We start from the raw sequence: 12681 nt of genomic DNA, 5'->3' as shown, positions 1-12681 counted from the left end.
TCCCCCCCCCCCCCCCCCCCCCCCCTTTTTTTTCTTCCCCTTCCCCTGTCTATTCACTTTATTGTCACCGTTTCTGTAAAACTATTCAGGTTGGACTGGCAATGTCTCCCCTGAGCAATAATTCACTTTTCCTTGACTATAATCGGAACCCATTCCTTATGTTCTTCCACCGTGGCATGAACGTCTCACTCTCTACTGATGATCCCTTGCAAATCCACTTGACAAAAGAGCCCCTTGTGGAAGAATACAGTGTTGCAGCTAAGGTCAGTCCATTTTTTTTTCCAATCAGTAAAATATCAACATGTCCTTAACCAACTTATATTTTTCAGGTATGGAAGCTGAGTTCTTGTGACCTTTGTGAGATAGCTAGGAATTCAGTCTATCAGTCAGGATTCAATCATGCAGACAAGGTGAGCGATTACAGCATTCAGGCCAAATTTATATGCAACTCTCTTAGAAATCTTGTGTGTGGCCTAATTACTGTTTCTTTGGTTGAAAAACCACAAATTTACTGGTAATTATAGCTTTATAGCCGTGGTTTCTCATAATTCTGGTTCTTGAACTTCGTTGATGACTTCATTTTGTTTCCACTTTTGTCTAATTTCACATCTCTGAGAAACTTGTATTTTATTTACCTAGCCCGGAAGTTGACGGTGATTGAAATTCAAGTAACATAGGTTTAGAGGTTAATGGAAGTTCTTGAGATGCAACGTACTGCATCCTTACATATGATGATGAGAAGGAGGTTTAGCTTATTCATGGTTAAAGGGGTATTCTGTAGAGCAGTTAGTAACCCTAATGCTAATTTTACTTCCTATGGTAAATGTTGCAGAGACATTGGCTTGGCAATAAATACTACAAGAGAGGCCCTCAAGGAAACGATATTCACAAAACAAATGTACCCAATACGAGGATTTCCTTCAGACATGAGGTAAGCTTTGCTTGTGCTCCCTTTTATCTTTTATCCTGCTAAGATGATAACTTGCAAGATGTTAATGTTGTTGGAACTCTGAAAGTTGCTCGTAGAAAATCAGAGTAACTAATATAAAATGACGTCTGATATACTGCAGACATGGAAGGAAGAGATGCAGTATGTTTACAGAGGAAAAACCATCCTTCCTGAAGATGTAGAACATTGATCAAAATGGCATCAACAATCTGTATCCTCACTGGGGAAACATCATGATTCAGGTACCATCCTTGTTTTTCACTAATTGTTTCCAAAAAGAATGACGAGTAGTGTGTTGACGTTGCTCACTGTTTTCATTTGCTTGCACAGATAGATATCCAGAAATAAGGCTCCTGAAGTGGCGAGGTTTAAGAACAGAGTTAAATATTGCTGGTTAATTTATGCCTCGGTGGAAGCATGTTTGTTTTTACAGGTCTGCTCACCATCATGGTGCAAATTTAGTGCCTTCATTTCTAGTTGTACTAAATCTTCACTTGGTGGAGGTTTAGGCAAAATCATAAGAATGTAACTGGCTCATTGCTGCAATATTCTCGTAGTAATAACACCAGGTTTATACTAGCTGAAGCAACCTTTATCCAATAATGTCTTGTTGAACCATTATGCTTTTTATTCTCTTTCATTGTAGTATTTAGCATCCACATTGCGTTAATGTGAGTTGCAATTCCAGAGTAAGTAGTGTTAGAAGTTGGAATTTTCACTAATTAAAAAAAGTATGAAAAAAGAAAACTAAGTCAAATTTTTTTGTAAAGACAACACATAATTTTAAAAAAAGACAATACCATAGCTAGGATACATCTCTAGAATATCTATCCTTTTTCCTCTCATTAACATCTACCAAGAAATAATTGTCTGTGTACAAAGCACCAAAAAAAAAGTTAGTTCCAAAAAGAAAATATACTGTGATTAACCGGTTAAAAAAATGAAGGAATCATTGACGAGAGGCTAAAAACAGGTGATGAAAAAAAAGAATGAGATTATTTTTGGTTTACTGAAAAAACATAGGGTTTTAAACCTAAATTAAATAATTAAAAAAAAAAAAGTGTTGGAGGATCATATATATATATATTCACGTAGCACTACTTTGAACATGATTAGTGCTTATGCGTTGCAAGTGGATTTAGAGGAGGAGTTAAAAAACGCCTCCAGGAGGATTTGGACGAGGTGGTGAGGAATATACCACATTTCGAGAAGCTATTCATTGCCAGAAATTTCAATGATCACATTGTGTCAATCACTAGCGATTTTGACAGTGTGCATCAAGGTTTAGATTTTGGGGTTAGGAGTGGAGGAGCAGCGTCACTTCTATATTTTGCTAAAGTTGTTGAGTTGGTTATAACAAATTCATGCTTTCCAAAAGAAAAAGAGGACCACTTGATTACCTTTATAGCGCGTGGTCAGAACTCATATTGATTACTTACTCATTTTGAAGGGTGATATAGTCTTTGTAAGGAACGTAAGACTATCCTAAGTGGGAATCTTACTATTCAACATAAACAGGTGATGGACATGGGAATTAAGAGGGAGGGGAAGAAGAAGACGTTGTATGACCGGTTGAGGATCAAATGGGTGGCTTGACCCCTGAACCTGGAAATGGGAGAGAAGTTAGAGGCGATTGAGACTTAGGGAAGTAGTGGAGACTCGAAACACTTTCCAGTCAAGATGAGGTTGCACCAAGGATCTACGTTGAGCCTGTATCTATTTGCCTTTGTGATGAATAAATTGACATGGCACATTAAGGGTGAGGTGCCTTGGTTTTTGTTATTTGCATATGACATTGTTTTGATTAAAGAAACTCGCAAAGAGTTAACGACAAATTGTAGGTGTAGAGATAAAATATTTGAAGTGTAAATCTAATGATGTGACACATGAGACAAGCATAAAGTGAAATTTGATACTCAAATTATCACCAAGAGAGAGATATTTAACTATCCTGGATCTTTGATCCAAGGTAATGGGGAGATTTATGATGATGTCATATTGATGCGGTATGAATGAAGTAGAAGTTTGCTTCTGGTGTCTTGTGTGAAAATAAGATACCACTAAAACTTGAAACTAAGTTTTATATAGTGGTGGTTAGAACGACTTTGTTGGTGAAGTGAAGTGCTGACCAATCAAGAACTCCAAGTTCAAAAAATGCAAGTGGCAAAATGAGGATATTGAGATGGATGTGCAGGCATACTAGGAATGAGAGGATCTGGAACGAAGTGTGAGTGAATGTCGTGTTGGACACAATGAGGAAGGAAGACTAAGATAGTTTGAACACGTGAAAAGCAAATGTGCAAATGCCTTAGTAAAGAGGTTGGATATAGGGGGATTGATAAAGATAGAGGTATGCCGAAGAAGTATTGAGGAGATGTGATTAGGCAGGATATGCCACATCTTCAATTTATCGAGGACATGACCTTATATATAAGGATATGAAGGTTGTCAATAAGGATAGAAGGTTAGTACGTAGTTGAGAGTTGTCTTATTACTAGCCCATGCATGTCTTTGACTGGGTGGAAGTATAGAACTACATGTCGGTCGTAGTATCAACATATACATATAGTATTTGACTTTTGGTATTTGATTTCATCTGTGGTTTATTGTATTTTGGTGACCACACTTTGTTGTTGTGGTTCCTTACATATTTGCTTCGTACTACTTTGCTATTAGCTATTATGTTTTTTCTTTAGTTACTTGAATCGAGGTCTTTCAAAAACAACTTCTCTATCTCATTTAGGTAGTGATAAGACCTGCATATACTCTAGCTTTCTCAAACCCCACTTTATGAAATTTTATTGAGTATGTTATTATTGTATACAATATCATATTTGTTCAATTTTTAGACGAGCTGCAATAAGTTGGACTAAGCTAATAAGTAAACAGATTAATGACCCATTCAAACTTAAATCTATTAGACGAACTATATTTTTATGGGCTAATTTTACCGTCCGCGTTGTTTTGGCCCATTTTCATTTTATTCCTACCAAATAAATAAATAAATAAATCTTTTTGTTACTTCGAGGAAAGTGGAAAAACCAGTCCACTCTGTCAAGAACCCCAATTCCTCTCCTTAAACTCCAAGTCTTCCCGCCGCTTCACTTCACTTCACTTCTCAAACCCTCCACAACACCACCGTTCACGGCGGCGGCATAATCCCTTCAGTTTATCCTCTTCCTCCTTTCCTCCGCTCTAATCTCATCTTCCGATGGAGGCCACGGCGGCGTCTGAAACCTCCGATGGACCTGTCTTGAACGTGATCAACAAGCGCCTCCGTGCCCTCCGCAAGAAACACAACCGCATTCTCCAGATGGAAGAATCTCTCGCTAATGGAAAAACCCTTAACAAGGAGCAAGAAGAAACTTTCCGCTCAAAAACCAGCGTTGTTGTTGCCATAGACGAGCTCGAGAAGCTTCGTCAGCCACTAGCTGCTGCTGTAACGGAAGAAATCAACCTTGCTACTCAACACCATCTCGTCTCTGCTGCGGATTCCCCAGATGAGAAATTAGCTGGAAAAGGCGATAACAGTTGTGGTGAAGTTGAGGATTTGCTTAACATTATTTATTTTGGTAGCATGTTTGCTCATGCGAATTGGGGGAAAAATGATTTTGTTTCAACTATGTGGAAAAGGGCTATGCATGAGAGGGCTTGTTGTTTGAACTACGACTGCATGCCGGAAGATGAATCGACGGATGTGATGGATATGCTGTCGGAGAAGGACTTGGATTTGATCTCCATGCTTAGTGAGCTGCTCATTTGTCGTCCTGTTAACTCTACTTTGTCGCACAAGCACGCCCTTCAAGCTTGTTTTGAGCATGCCAAGCTGTGGATAACAAAGTCTGATCAGCACATTGTACCAGAATCAGATGCTACTTGTGAGTGCAAAGTTTACTCCTTTCATCCCATTTTATATCGTTGTTGTTACTGTTACCGTAAATACTTTGGTTTGCTGCACTTGAGTTGTGCCTCTCTATGTCCACGAGGTAGGGTAAGGTCTCCATATACCCTACACTCCCCAGACCTTACTTGTAGGGTTACACGGGGTATACTGTTGTTATTTATGGATGAAAGGATAGCTTGATAGTGAAGAGTTTAATATTTCATCAAAGTTTAAACTTCTTAACAATTTACATAATATATTTGTTTCCTTGAAAGTTGTGTAGAAATGAGATAATGTCAGGCGTTTTGGAACATGGAAACAAGTGTTGTATAGATTGGGAAGGAGGGGAATATACTTGTAGCAATATCCCCTTTTTATTTAAGATTGAGGTGATCGTTTGTAGATACTTACATTTTTGTTTCGTTGCAGATGCTGGCTTGAGATCCAAGTTGAACAAGATCATGTCTTCGTTGTATTTTACAACCGAACCTGTTTTTAGAGTGGAACAGGATGTTGCTGAGTATGAGTCTTATCAGGTGCCAGTAGAAGAAACGGTTTTGCCTGTCAATGCAACCGGGCAGGTGGAGAGTCCAGTTGAGCGCTATCAAGAGAAGGTAAATGCTACTTTGGGCTATCTTTAAGATAGAATATCCAATGCAGACTCCGAAATATAGTGAAGTTGTAATTTGTTGACTTTTCGATGATTACCCATGTTTTCTTTCACTATTTCCCTATAGTATTATAGTAAACATAGCAGTTAGGTGATGTTGAATTAGGCCGTATACTGATTCTGCAAACTCCAAACACACTTCAGCACAATGATAAAATTTGTACTTCAAAATCCCAAACCTTCACTTCTTTTTGGTTCGTGGAAATAGAATAGACTTTTATGTGGTTTTGTTTAGGCCAATCTTTTGACTGGTCAGGTTTTTGGGACCTGATCCTTGCTATTAGATTGCGTGTTTCTCCCCTTTTTTGGTTTTATTTGGGGTTGGGATTTAGGAATTATACCTTTAACAGAACACACCTTCCTTTTATTTTGCTAAATAAATGGTTGTTTGTGTTATTGGTTATATGATAAAGAGTTCATGAACTTTATTGGTGAGTGATGCAGATTTTTCTGCTGTACTTTTATTGTGGGTGAAAAATTGAGGCTTTTGTTAGTTTAGATACCAAGAATAATATCTTGAACAATAATAGATATCTAGTGAAATAAAAAAGATTACTACTGTGGTTGCTAATTAGAAGTGATTGTTAAACACTATTTTTTAAAGTATTAGAGTTATTTGATACCATCAACTAAACCACATAACCCAGTGTATTAACAAAAGGTAGCCATATTTTCGGGGTGACATGGACTAGGGTTGAAAATGACTGGGTTGGTTGGCAAGATATATAATGTATTTTCATGAAAGATACTTTTGTGGAAAATGTTTCATTCTTTGTTCTAGATTGGTTTTGATGTTTGGCTCTGTATAAAGGTAGGTCTTAAGGCTTGTGAGTGGTGTCTTGGTGATAATTGTATCAACATTCTTAATGGATCAAAGCAAATGACATGGATTAAGAGTGGAGTTGGTAGAAGAGGAAAATGAATTATGTACTTCAATGACGTAAGTCATATCTGCTCCAGTTTTGGATTCTAGCTTAAATAAATTAGGTGAGCATATCTGCTCCAGCCTTGTAGGGTTTACCAATTATGGACTAATTTTATTTTTCCTTTGGTGTATGTGCTACTCTCTTTGCCCTAAATTAACTATCCTACACCCTGATGTGTTGTCTTCATATCTGTATACCCTTTAATAATTTTATTTTTTTTGATAATCGAGAAATCCGTATGTGACCCGCCCTTTGGACCAATCACAGCCTTCTAAACTCGGTGGATAATGGGCTCGCCCCTCTACCCTTCTCCACTTAAATACCAGACTTCGCTTTGCATGGTGTGGGGCTTGAACCTGTGACCTAAGCCACAAATCCTCCACCTTTTGCCACTCGAGCTAGGCCTTGGGGGCATTCCCTTTAATAATTTTAGATAGGAGTTAATAGTATTCTAAGGCTTGTTTTGTGATTCGCTGGGGTGGTTTGGGTTATTGCATTTTTCTTCTGTCATTAGGAAACATTGTAGTTATTTGGTGCAAACGGGGAAAAAGTAGTACATTTCCAAGGTTGTAGAAGGGACCAAATGAAACTTTGCTGTTTGATTCCCACAAGTGTGTTACAATATAAGATCTAGATAAAAACAAGCAAAAGCATGAAATGATGAAAACATTAGGATTCCAGATAAACAATGGATGCAGTCCTGTTCTAAAGAAGGATGATACCCACTATGGACATTATCCGGACACATCATAAACATGGGAAGTCCTCATAAGACAACTCTTAAGTTTCATAAAATATAAAGTTGCTTCAAGCATGCTCACTTTTTGCTAAAATCGATCTATATATTAGTAAGAGAGTAAATCCGAATGTCTTTTTATAATGTGGAGTCTGGGCCAGCTTGTAAGCATCTCAACTATTCCATCAGGCACCGATACCTGGTATCTCCTTCTAACAGAGAAGAAATCATCTAGTGTTTTCTTGCCTCAGCTTGGATTTAACCTTGGACCTCATGATTCTTCTCCCTAGTGGCGAAATCAAAAATTTCATTAAGGATGTTCAAGATTTAATATATACATATGAAAAATGAATTGACCTATATACTTTGTGTAATTTGTTATATACATAATATAATTTTTCGACGAAGGGCGTTCGACTGACCCCTGTTACTACATGTGGCTATGCCACTGCTTCTCCCACATCATCCACTACTAGACCAAACCCTTGGATTGCAAGTGATCAGAGTATTTCATGAGAAGGAAACAAAAACTTATTTACATTCACTGCTGAAAATGCTTTTCTTTTTCCTGCCTCTTTAATTGATGTTCCTTTATAAAAGATATAAGTTACTTGTTTGTTACTACCTTCTGCTGTAATCAATCTTTCTGACCAAACAAGACACCAAAGGCTGCCTGTGAGACTTCCCTGTTCCTTCATCTTTGTCTAGGCCAAAACCCATTTTGAGTTTCAGCTCAAAGTATGTATTTTTCTTTCTTTCTTGCTTTAGTAATTTGTTGGGAATATTCAAATATGCCTGGTGTTTTGATATATGTGGGAAATTAGCTTTATTTAGGAATTTGCCTTTTGGGTCTTCGTGAGTGAATTCGAGATTCTGAAATGTATTATTCTGAGATCTTTCCTTCGTTTTGAGGTTTCTTAGAAAGAAGCTATCCCTTCTGTACATTTCTTGGTTCTCAACTTTTGGAGAAGGATCATTTTCTTGTTTCTATTTGTTTAATTGGCCTTCAAATTTGTCCCCGTTTGGAGTTCCTCTCAAATTTATCAAGAAAGTTTGTATTTTTAATGCAAATCCTGAAGCAACCTGAACTTAGTTTGAAGTGTATTTTGATTCTCTCTCTTTCTAGACAATTAGCTTATCCTCTTTGCATTTGTTTTTGGAATACAGTTCCTGAAGTGATACTACAACTTAATCTATAGTTTAACTAGCTGCATTTGCTTGGATCTGTTTCTGATTAGCTGCAATAAGGTTTAAGGTTGTGGATCTCTCACGCGCACACACACATGCGTGCACACACACTGAGACAAATGTCTTTTGGTCATTGATAGATACATTTCTTTGTTTTTAGTTGAGTTTCACCTTCTTTAATCAATATTCTGAAGTGTAATACTCTATTTTGACCTCTTTAATTGAATGATGTTGTGCCTTGATTTCCCCCCCTCCCCCTTAAACAAATAACAAAACCAAATAAACAAACTTGTGTTTTTTTTGTTATTCCATTTCTGTTACTACTTAGTGTTTCTTGCACTTCGACTATCATATTATTCTGTTGTAGGGACTGTTCCTTTTTTTAGTATGCTTTATCATGCTTTCTTCAGCATTTTGTCTTGTCTTCTCTCCTATTGTTTTCTCTTTTCGAAATGCTTTTACTTGAACTGAGAGTATCGGAAACAACCTCTCTATCATCCAAGGTAGAGGTAAGGACTGCACAAACACTACCCTCCCTAGATCCCACTTGTGGAATTACACTGGTATGCTGTTGTTGTTTGCTGTTTACTATCTTCTCTGAAAACACTGATTTCACCATCTGCAAAAAGTATAGAAAAGCTTATTAACCGTCAATGCTGAATATTCTATCTTTACCAGCTTCTTTTTGAAGGTTTATTTGTATGAGGTAGAAGGTAAACTACACATTGTCTCTTCTCCAAACCACTTCACCATCAGAGAAGAATAATGTATTGACTCTTGACCATCTTTTGGGCAGCACTATCTGAAAACAGAATATTATAGTCTTTCCCCATGTGTTTGGAGAAAATTTTGATGTCTTATGTTGTTTTTCATGTATTCACTACATCTGATATATTAATGTGTAAATGCTAGAATTTAATCAATAGTAGTGCTTTTAATTTCTTGTCTTGAAATATGATGGGACACTTGTGTGTTTTAGTAATGGTAGTAACTCGTCAATTGACTATGCATAGGTACACATTTTTAGCACTTCTTTTCTGTTTTTTCTTGTCATTTTAGAAGTCCTAGCTGTAGCTTATATTCCTGCATAATCCAACTTCAAATATTTATTTGTTTCCCAGGAAGGGGAACATGTAAATTCTCAAGCTGATAAATCTAGAGAAATTCACGATAGCTCTGCAACAGATCTCCACCAGGTATGCATGTGTACTTCTTGGAGAATGCTTTCTCAAGTTGAATGTTGTTATTCACAAGATACCCTAAAAGGCTATAAATGTTAACTTTTTCCAATATAAAAATTACTTTGATGGGGAACAGGAGGAGAACTTGTCCGAGCAACGTGCTGAACCAGAAGAAGTTGGACATGAGGGAGAAGGTGTTGAGGATCCGAAGGATGCAAATGTTGATAATCAACAATCGGTTCCCCGGAGGTCCAATCAGCATTTCAGGGGTAATCGTGGTGGAGGCCGTCGTGGATACAACAATGGCCGTGGAGGCCGTGGCAGAGGACGGTCTTACTATGATGACCACAACCTATACTATGATCAACCTGGTAATTATTACCCCAGGAATTATCCTAATTATCGGGGAAGGGGTGGTAGGGGTAGCCGTGGTGATGGGAATTATAGCCACTATGCTTCAGGTGATCAAGCTGGAAATGTCCCCGCTTTTTCATGATTGTTTTGGTGAAGCATATGCTATTCCTTTTTTGTTGGAAGGTGATAACGCTATTTCCCGGTTAACCTGAAGCACTAAATGTGTCAACTGTTTTGCTTGTGTTAAGTCTTACCAGAAGAGCATTAAAAAAAGGGTCAAGTGTAGTGTCTTTTTTGAACTTTACAACTAGTTGATCAATTTTGAGTCTTCATTACTAGTTTGATCTCAAGTGAAATTGTATGATAATGTCTGCTATATTCTGAGTGAGTAAAAGCTGCCTGCTGTTATATAACATTCAGAAGGCTGATTTATGCAGATGTGCCTGTTTTAAGGCATCCACCTAGATTGTATCCCTATTTTTAAACATTGTCGAAATATAGCATTTGGGAAATTATTCTCCCAGACAATGTTCGACTTGGTCTAGTGTTTGCTCATATATTACTTAACCTTTTTTTTATGACCACTGTGTTTGGGCCAGTTTTCGTGCACCTTGACTAATTTCATGAGATACATGCCTCTCACTAGAACTAGGTACAAGGTAACTTTGTCCACCAAGACTAGGACAAATGGAAAGCATCCCTTAGTGTCTTTTTTTCATCTTCGTGGAGTTTTGAACTTGAGACCTTAAGGGTTCTCAACCACTTCATTGACTATTAGGTCGCATCCTTGGGTCATATATTGCTTAACCTTACCGACAATGCTGTTTAATTTTTCCAATCATGATTTGATGTTTATTCATAAATTTTTAGTTTTTGCTGAAAAGCAATCTTTAGGTCGTGGTCTAATAGATCTAATAGATGTATGTATTGCAAGAAAAATAAAGAGTATTTTGGAATGGAATGGTTGTGCATATATTTGCTTTTGAAATAGTAGTGCCTCAATTTGCTATTTGGGTAAAATATTAAAATCATATACAAGTATGTGCGATATGGTGTTCTAAATTTTATTTGAGTTTCTAAATTGATGTTTTTGAAAGTATCGAAAATTAACTGAATTATATCAATATCGAAGAAAATCAAGATGATAGGATGATTTTAAATTATAACTTTGATTATTCAAAATAGAATAATTCAAAAAATTTCATTACATAAATTTTATAAAAAAACCGATCAAATCGTAACACTCCTTTTGCCATGTCTTGACGAGCAACGTCACAGGAATTAAGACATTTAGCCCACATAAAACGAGAGATGCTATAAATAATAACAATAATATATTACAATAATATATTCAGTGTAGTTTGACAAAAACGAGGTTTCATTTAACCCACTCTAGTTTAATACAATGTGTAATATCTTTGTCAATCTTATCATTACCTTCGATTATAGATCTAAGGTACTTAAAACTTCCTCAAAATGACTCATATATCAATCATCACTTCCACATCTATCTTAAAACTTACACTCTAAATATCCTATTTTAATTATGCTTACCAATATTTGGATATGCAATAATAATTCGGGCTACGAAGATCTTGATAGATGAAAAAAGATTTTGTTTTAAATCGATTTTAAATCATAAATCTCTCATAATTTTCACTCACTTATTAAATCACTATGCCACGCATTTGACGCACTTCAAAATATATTATTCCTTTTTGCTTTTCGATAATCAAGCATAGTTATTTATATTTAGTCAATAAAGTGTATCAATTTACTTAAGAAGTCAACTTAATTATATATATATATATATTATAATGGTGTTGGGAATATATATATAAAATGGTTAATTTTATTGATAGAGAATAAACCATCACTTTAAAATTTGAATAGTTTAATAAATTTAAAAGTCATGAATGGGTGCATAAAAGTAAAATGTATCAAACATCATCATATCTTAAAAATAAAGAAACTATGATGATAAATTTTAATGATACCTACTTCATCCTTAATCAGAGGTTACTAGTTTGAATTTTGAATATGAAAAAAATCCTGTTGAAAGTGTCAACCTTAGAATAAATCTTATAGTGAAAGATTCGAATTCAGTCAGCACTCCAAAACAAACGTCGAAAACGGAATATGAAAAAAAATAAAAATAGAAAACGGATATTTTTTTTTTCAAAAGGATGAGACAGGAACAAAAAAATTGTGCTTAGATAGCCGCATATAATGAATGATAATTAAAATTCAGCCGCAAAAGTATTTTTTTACTGTGGGAGCATCCTACTTTTTATCTTGTCTTGATTATAAAGATTATTTTTAGGTGTTTAATTGTTATTTTTTTTACAAATAAAGAGGCATATTACTTAAAAGAAAATTAGGTAAAATGTTCATTGAGTCAAAATTTCTTACACAAATAACTTAATTATCATTAAATATTACATAAAACGGTCATTCAACCACTTTTAATAACTTCTTCCCTTCCATCCTTCTTCTTCTTCTTCTTCCTTGTTTATTTACTACTTTCCTTCTTCCTTCCTCCTCCTCCTTTCTTGTTCAAAGCTCGATTTTAAAATTTGATTTATCGTAAATATGAATTGTTTTGAGTGAATAATATATCAAAAGATCCAAAATTTTGATATGAGCTCATATCAAAATTTTGAGACTGTTTAGAGGATATTTTAGTTGGTTGGGATCGAAAAGAATTGGTCTGCAATGTATATTTTATTATATCAACAATGTACATAGATGTATATTCATCTTCGATACATAGTTATACAATAATGATACATTA

At 35.7% G+C, this 12681-nt stretch overlaps 2 protein-coding genes across 4 annotated transcripts in view; both read left to right on the top strand.

Annotated features, from left to right (window-relative positions):
- LOC102594921 (probable AMP deaminase) overlaps nucleotides 1-1570 on the top strand; it is a 17422-nt gene extending 15852 nt beyond the window's left edge. The window contains exons 16-20 of one of the 2 annotated variants that reach the window (XM_006357189.1): nucleotides 90-263; nucleotides 330-410; nucleotides 833-931; nucleotides 1071-1191; nucleotides 1284-1570. In XM_006357189.1, the coding sequence (XP_006357251.1) occupies nucleotides 90-263; nucleotides 330-410; nucleotides 833-931; nucleotides 1071-1139 (423 nt within the window). In that variant the 3' untranslated portion in view covers nucleotides 1140-1191; nucleotides 1284-1570. Of the gene's footprint in view, nucleotides 1-89; nucleotides 264-329; nucleotides 411-832; nucleotides 932-1070; nucleotides 1192-1279 lie in introns of both variants that reach the window. The other variant, XM_006357188.1, reaches the window with a different exon arrangement.
- A 2410-nt stretch (nucleotides 1571-3980) lies between these two features.
- LOC102594597 (uncharacterized) lies at nucleotides 3981-10425 on the top strand. Of its 2 annotated transcripts, none has more exons than XM_015313327.1 (4): nucleotides 3981-4827; nucleotides 5262-5446; nucleotides 9474-9548; nucleotides 9673-10425. In XM_015313327.1, exons 1-4 carry the CDS (start codon nucleotides 4161-4163, stop codon nucleotides 10027-10029), a joined length of 1284 nt encoding a protein of 427 aa, XP_015168813.1. In that variant the 5' UTR covers nucleotides 3981-4160; the 3' UTR covers nucleotides 10030-10425. The 2 variants fall into 2 exon arrangements, with proteins under 2 accessions (XP_015168813.1, XP_006357249.1); XM_006357187.2 differs by having other exon boundaries at nucleotides 9670-10425.
- The last annotated feature ends 2256 nt before the right edge of the window (nucleotides 10426-12681 follow it).

This window comes from Solanum tuberosum, unplaced genomic scaffold (assembly GCF_000226075.1).
Source record: "Solanum tuberosum cultivar DM 1-3 516 R44 unplaced genomic scaffold, SolTub_3.0 scf00243, whole genome shotgun sequence".
NCBI lineage: Eukaryota > Viridiplantae > Streptophyta > Magnoliopsida > Solanales > Solanaceae > Solanum > Solanum tuberosum.
This window is presented reverse-complemented; position numbering and strand designations above follow the sequence as displayed.